Genomic DNA, 7,453 nt, shown 5'->3' on the forward strand with positions numbered 1-7,453 from the left:
ATGAAGTGGCTCATCCTGGCCCTGGTTTGCCTCCAGCTCTCAGAGGGGCTGGTGAGGTGAGTATCTCAGCTCAGAGGCTACAGTGGTGATTGTGGTCAGAGTAACTCACTAGCCAGCCAGATAGCTGGAGCAGTGCACACGTATGCAGCAAGGCCGCACCTGGCTTTATCGCTAGCAGAGTAGGTCGTGTTAGAACTCACCCTTGAAGAGCCACAGTAACTAATACTATGTTAAACTCTCAGTGAAGACAAGGACATTGCACCAGCTAGTCATGCTTAACTCGAGGGCAAACTCTACAGTTAACCATCAGCTGCTGACATGATGCTAAACACAACAGTCCCTGTCTATAGTGAGTGGTAGTTCATGGCTAACCTTTAATTGCCACAACTTCTCAAGTCCTGTGAGTGGCAACATAATTAGCTGTGGGGGGACCCAAGTGTAGGGAACAGCATCATGGTAGGGTTCCTAGATGGACAAATGCTTGAAGGATGAGCAATTTCTCTGCTGAGTCCCTGGCCTCTTCTCTTCATTCTGTGCAGGATGACCCTCAAGAAAGGCAAGACTATCCGAGAGATATTGAAGGAGAAGGGAGTGCTGGTGGAATATCTGAAGCACCACAAAACTGATCCAGCCAACAAGTACCGTTTCAATGAGTACAATGTTGCTTTTGAACCAATGGCGTATATGGATGTGAGTAATGGTTTCTTTCTTTCTTTCTTTCTTTCTTTCTTTCTTTCTTTCTTTCTTTCTTTCTTTCTTTCTACCAACACAAATCACTCTCTGTTCGTCTCTCTTCCATGGGCCCTGTCACCACAGGATACATTATCTTTAAGGGACATGGCTTGTACCATGTGCCAGAGAAGATGCCCCCAACTTGCAAGATCTTTGACAGGCTTCTTGTCACATTTCATGTTCATTTGGCCAAGGGGCGCATCTGGAACTCAAATTTCCCGTTCCCTTTGTGAGCGCCCAGCCATCAGTGAAGAAACAGGAAATTGATCTGATTTGGGGATTACTGTCTGTTCTCCAGAGTGTACAAGGGACCAGCATTATTTCTAGTGTAACTCTCTGGCTGCACGGGGAGTTACACCACAACTCAGTCCAGCTCACTGTCCTCTCTGGGAGAACCTCTGTTGAAATTCATATTGCAATATGCCCTCTCTAGGCATCCTACTATGGGGAGATCAGCATTGGAACCCCGCCCCAGAACTTCCTGGTTCTCTTCGACACCGGCTCCTCCAACCTGTGGGTGCCATCTGTGTACTGCCAGAGCCAGGCCTGCAGTGAGTAATCCATCCCGGCCGGCTGTTAAAGAATTTTGCTTCTAGGTGATTAGAGCCTTCAGTTAATGCACAGAGACACGTCCTCAGGACAGCTCGATTCCTGAGAAACCGAATTCATACTGAATTTTCATCAGTCAAGAAGCCACAGCCAACTGGATTCTGAAGGCCGATCTCTATATAATAGCCCCTATAATGAATCATGACTACCTGGCCCTTTCACCAGATGACTGCAACACACTTTCCAGGCATCAATTAGGCCTCACAAACTCCATGGGAGTTCAGGAAGTGTTACTACCTCCAATATACAGATGGGTAGCCGGAGGGATGGAGCCGGAAATAGAACCCAGGAGTCAGGGCTCCCACTTCAACTAGGGTTGCCAGGTGTCCGGTTTTCGACCGGAACACCCCGTTGAAAAGGGACCCTGGTGGCTCCGCTCAGCACCGGCGACCAGGCCATTAAACGTCTGGTCGGCGGTGCTGCGGGTCTAAGGCAGGCTAGTCCCTACCTGTCCTGGCACCTGCTGTGCCCCACCCCGAGCACCGGTTCCACATTCCCATTGGCCAGGAACCGTGGCCAATGGGAGCTGGTGGGTGTGGGGGGGCAGTGCCTGTGGGCAAGAGATGGGCGTGGAGCCTCCTGGCCCCCCTCGTCTAGGAGCCGGACCTGCTGGCCACTTCCCGGGCACAGCATGGAGCCAGGACAAGCAGGGATCCTGCCTTAGCCCCACTGTGCCATTGACCGGGAGCTGCCCGAGGTAAGCTCATGTCCCAACCCCGAGCCCTAACCCCCTGCCCCAGCCCTGAGCCCCCGAGGTAAGCCTGTGCCCCCAAACCTAGAGCCCCCTCCTGTACTCCAAACCCTCATCCCTGGCCCCAGCCCAGAGCCTGCACCCCCAGCCCAGAGCCCTCCCCCCCACACCCCAACCCCCTGCCGCAACCCGCAGCCCCCTCCTGCATGCCAAATCCCTCGGCCCCACCCCCCAGCCTGGAGCCCCCTCCTGCACCCCAAAACCCTCATTCCCAGCCCCATCCCAGAGCCCGCACCCCAGCCGGAGCCCTCACCCCCTCCTGCACCCCAACTCCCTGCCCCAGCCTGGAGCCCCCTCCTGCACCCTGAACACCTCATTTCTGGCCCCACGCTGGAGCCTGCACCCCCAGTTAGAGTCCTCACCCCTTCCCACACACCAACCCCCTGCCCCAGCCCAGTGAAAGTGAGTGAGGGTGGGGGAGAGTGAGCCATTGAGGGAAGGGGAATGTAGTGAGTGGGAGTGGGGCCTCGGGGAAGGGGGAGGGGCCTCTGAGCAGCGGCGGGGCTAGCGTGTTTGGTTTTGTGTGATTAGAAAGTTGGCAACCCTAGCTTCAACCCTTCAGAGCTGGGAATCAAACCCAGGACTCTGGTCTCCCACGCCCATCCTCTAATTCTGAGACCACAGAATATATGAATACATATTTATATGGAAAGCAAGATGGGGGGACAACTAGCGGTAAAATTGCATTGTGTTTCTAGGCAACCATGCAAGATTCAACCCCAGCCAGTCCTCCACCTACTCATCCAATGGGCAGACCTTCTCCTTGCAGTATGGCAGTGGCAGTCTCACCGGGTTTTTCGGCTATGACACCATGACAGTAAGTATTATTTCTGTGACACAACAATCCGTCGAGTGAGTCAGTCTAGTGATGACTAACAATCATTAGGATCTTTTTGGCCAAAACCTACCGACACAGAGCCCTGGGGCGGCACTCCGCCACGAATCTCTAGGCCTTCCCTCCCCTCTCACAATCGAGTTGTTCTGGTGTGAGTGAGAGGAGAACCAGGCCCCGGGGCATATTGTGGCTACGAATCCGAGGCCTTTCACAATCCCTTAGTACTGGTGTGAGTCACCGCTGAGGAAGCTTCCCCTCATCCTTAGGGCTGTGGTAGCCAATCTGCTCCCCATGCCCCCCCCCCCCCATCACTAGTGGAAAGGGTGACAAGGAGACCCTTGAATGTCATCAGTGAGGCCACTTGGCCATAGGACAGCCATGAGCATTCTACCTCTCCATACCTCACAGGTTGTATCAGTGAGACAAGGTGAGTGAGGTGATATCTGGTATTAGATCAACTTCTGTTGGTGAGAGAGACAAGCTTTCAGCCTACCCAAAGCTCTTGTGTAGCTCAAAAGCGTGTCTCTCTCACCAACAGAAGTTGGTTCAGTAAAAGCTATTCCCTCCCCTACCTTGTCTCTCTCATATTCTGGGATTGACACGGCTACACCACCACTGCAAACAGGCTTAGTGACACTTTCCCGCCCTCTCTTTAGCTCCAGAACATCGCCGTCACCAACCAGGAGTTCGGTCTGAGCGAAAACGAGCCTGGCACCAACTTCATTTATGCTCAGTTTGACGGCATTCTGGGCATGGCTTACCCTAGCCTGGCGGTAGGAGGCGCTACCACTGCTTTGCAAGGGATGCTGCAGGAAAACCTGCTTTCTCAGCCAATCTTCAGTTTCTATCTGAGCAGGTAAGGGAGCAATCGAACCATCCATCTGTCCTATTATTTATTTTAGTGCCAAGAAATAAAGGCAGTCCAGGCCCCAAAGTGCTCACACTGGCTCCATCTCTCCATGTTTTCTCATGTCTCTCTCCCTGCTTTGTGTTTTCTTTTCTTTGCCTTTCTTTTCCCCTCGATTTCTCTCTGCCTCAACTATCCACTCGCTCTCTGTGTCTCCTTTCTCTTCTCATTGGTAACATAGGCAGCTGTAGAAATGCTAACCGAGGACGTCATCACTTTTGATGTCACCACTGTTGGTTGTGATGGCCCATGTGGCGCTCCCTTCCTTGCACTCCACTGGCCTTGGCTGTATTGTGTTGTGAATGTAGGCAATGTCGAGAGCCAGAGGGACATGCTTCCTTTGTTTGCGTGTTTTCATTTAATTTACCTTGAATTGAAATCCCATCCCCGTGTTAACTGTCGATCTGTCTCAGACCCATTTGCTTTGCTGGGAAACCAAAGACAAACAAGAAGGGGCTTTTCTGAATGCTGACAAATCCCCATCACCAGGCAGGGAATGATGTTCTTGTCCTTTTAAGTCTGGAGAGCTACTGAAAGTCTCTAATCCCGCTGGATATACAGTGTCTTTGCTAGATTATTTAGAGATTACTGTGTGTAGCTGATCCTTTCCCTTTGTGCTCACAGCCAGCCAAGCTCTCAATACGGTGGGGAGGTCGTTTTTGGAGGAGTAGACAGCAGCCTTTATTCCGGGCAGATCTACTGGGCTCCCGTCACTCAAGAGCTGTACTGGCAGATCGGCATTGATGAGTGAGTTGAGTTTCCGATCCCTGATTTCAAAATCATTCATTGTCTGTAGTGGGCTTCTGCACCTGAACATGTGGGGCCATATCGCTGGGTCTGACCCTTGCACACAGCTCAGGAGGGGACTTTATCATCCTCAATATAAAATGCATTGATGCCCCCATGAGCAAGGAAAACTCCTGGCTCTAGGGGTTCAAAATAAGGAGCTGAATTCTGCCCTTGTTTTGACTCATACTTCTCCCACTGCACTCAGTGGGATTTCAGGGGTGCGACACAAGGCATAACTTGGCCCAAGAGCTAGCACTGGAGCCTGGCTTCCTAGCAGGTAGGCAATGCTGAGTAAGGATCCTTAAGCCATTAGTGTATACGGGGAGCTTCTCACACTTGGCTCAACGTTTGCACCATGAGCCCTGCTGCATTTATCTCCTCCTTAGGTTCGCTATCGGTGGACAGGCAACGGGCTGGTGCAGCCAGGGCTGCCAGGCCATCGTGGACACAGGAACCTCCCTCCTCACCGTCCCACAGCAGTTCATGAACAGCTTCCTGCAGGATGTAGGTGCTCAGGCGAATGAGTACGGCGAGGTAGGTGGAGCAGCTGCACTACAGAGTCGCTGGTGGTATCCCTATGCCAGTGATTCTCAACCCGTGGTCCAAGGGCTACTTGAGGCCCAATCAGCACACAGCTGCGGCCCATGTGACATCCTCAGGGTCATAGAGGTAGTATATATATTGTGTGCATGAGGCCCACATAACACACAGAGAGCTGTATATGCGGCCCACAATGGTAAAGAGGTTGAGAACCACTGCTCTATGCTCATGGAATGCCAGGAATTGAGAAGCATGGCACATTGGGCCTGGTGAGGCTGAGTACGGCCCCCCAGTGCTTATGAGAGCCTGGGTGGAGGAAGGAATGAGGCTGATAATCAGCTTTTCTATCTGCTGAAACTGCTCAGTGCACTGTGGCGGCCGGGGAACCTCCTCATGGTCAGTGCTACAGTGTCCCTCCCAGAGTCCCAGCTCTCTGCTGGTACAGGCTGTTCACGTGACCTTGCCTTTCTTTTCACAGTATGTGGTTGACTGCAGCAGTATCCAGAGCTTGCCCACCATTTCCTTCACCATCAATGGAGTTTCATTTCCTCTGCCTCCCTCGGCCTACATCCTCAACGTACGTATTATGGGTTTGGAAGGGACAAGCTCCTCTGACATCTCTTTATAATCTGATCGACAAAGAGGAGAGCCAGGATTCTTAGTCAGTAGTGGGACTGTGTGGAAATATTTCTGATGATATGATATCATACAGTGCAGTGCACTGCAGTACCGTGCACTGCAGTGCCACATAGCAGAATGCAAAGCAATGCAACGCAGTATCATGCAGTACAGTACAATGCACTGCAATATAGACTAATGCAATGCAACAGAGTATATTACAGTGCACTGCGAAGCAGTATGGTACAATGCAATGCACTACAGTACAATGCAGTGCAATAGAATAAAATTAAATGCATGTCAATATAACTTTGTTTAGCATAGCCTTCTTCACACAATAACTGCGTTCCAAATAATTTTACACTATTAAATAATCACTAGGAGAGGGAGGAAAAAATTAGCAGACACAGGCAAAATTGAAAAGGGATATTTCCAGCTGAGACTGGGCATGAGATGGAGAATCAATGAAGAGCAGGCACAAGCAGTTAGTTCCAGACTACAGGACTCGGAGCTTCAAAGAATCATGACAGGTGGAACAGAAGAGTAAGAATAACAGATTTCTTTGCACCTGATCCTCAGCTGGTGTAAACTGGTGTAGCTGCATAGACAGCAATGCAGAATCTGACTCTTTGTTTATATAAAATAGACATTTGTGGGGAGTTCAGATAAAGCTATGGTGAGTGCGGTATAAATACCTAGATAGAGAGAAACTTCCAGTATTGCCAACCGCAAGCATATAAAAATCATGTGTGAGGCTGCAAATATCATGAAATTCACGTACAAATCCTGAGATCTTTAAAACAATACATTTTGGGTGCTTTTTATTTGCCTATTGAATTCTGAGCCTTTAAGACCCATTTGCTTCATGTTTTTAAGCTTTTCTTTGCAACCATGAGAACTAGAAATGTACTTAAAAAAAAAAAAAAAAGCTTAGACTCTCATGCTTTCTCCAGATTCCAGCAGCTGGGGCTTTAAAAAAACGCACCCATATTGAGGGAGTTAGTTAGCTACAGTGCTAGATTGATGGAAGGATGGATACGAGTGGCCAGGTTGTATGAATAGCCAGAGAGGAGGCTGATGCTACACAAACAGTGGGTGCAGAGAAGGCAGAAGTTTGAGATCATCTCTCCTTGTGTGTTTGGAGTATGTGTAGCTCCTTGTAGGCGCTGTGGCAATATAATAAATAAATCACATGTCAGGCTGGCAGCAACAAGCCTGTGGCGCATTTTACAGATGAGGCGGGCAGCTCTGAGCTGGCTCCTGCAACGAAGAGGGTGTCAGCAGAGCTGTATGGGCCTGGGGATGCTGCAGTCACCTGTTTTTCTTCTCCTTACCCATTGTGTAATGGCCCAGCCTGTCACTTGCATTCTCACAATCCCCACAGAGGGCGCTGAAGTAGGGGGGTGTTTTCACGGGTTGGATGTAATTTGTTCAGTTTTCCACCCTGGGCTACCTTGTGCTCATGATGTCCCAACCCTTCTGAGTCTCACTCATCATGTCCTACCTCCTTGCTTCACAGAACAATGGCTACTGCTCCGTTGGGGTTGAGCAAACGTACCTGCCCTCCCAGAACGGGCAGCCCCTCTGGATCCTGGGAGACGTCTTCCTCAGGCAGTACTACTCCGTCTACGACATGGGCAACAACAGGATCGGTTTTGCCGCTGTTGCCTAG

General features: G+C 50.5%; 1 protein-coding gene across 1 annotated transcript; it reads left to right on the forward strand.

Moving 5' to 3' along the window:
- LOC112109556 (gastricsin-like) lies at positions 1-7,453 on the forward strand. The gene is made up of 9 exons (XM_026655284.1): positions 1-56; positions 540-690; positions 1,166-1,283; positions 2,791-2,909; positions 3,584-3,783; positions 4,459-4,581; positions 5,010-5,157; positions 5,642-5,740; positions 7,301-7,453. Exons 1-9 carry the CDS (start codon positions 1-3, stop codon positions 7,451-7,453), a joined length of 1,167 nt encoding a protein of 388 aa, XP_026511069.1.

This window comes from Terrapene carolina, unplaced genomic scaffold (genome assembly GCF_002925995.2).
Source record: "Terrapene carolina triunguis isolate 2854851 unplaced genomic scaffold, T_m_triunguis-2.0 Scaffold199, whole genome shotgun sequence".
NCBI classification, from domain to species: Eukaryota; Metazoa; Chordata; order Testudines; family Emydidae; genus Terrapene; species Terrapene triunguis.

Excerpts from the sequence above, each read along its gene's own strand:
- LOC112109556 (XM_026655284.1), top strand. The coding sequence starts at position 1 with ATGAAGTGGCTCATCCTGGCCCTGGTTTGCCTCCAGCTCTCAGAGGGG. Across the intron at positions 691-1,165 it reads AACCAATGGCGTATATGGAT|GCATCCTACTATGGGGAGAT; the intron begins GTGAGTAATGGT and ends TGCCCTCTCTAG. Across the intron at positions 2,910-3,583 it reads TCGGCTATGACACCATGACA|CTCCAGAACATCGCCGTCAC; the intron begins GTAAGTATTATT and ends CCCTCTCTTTAG.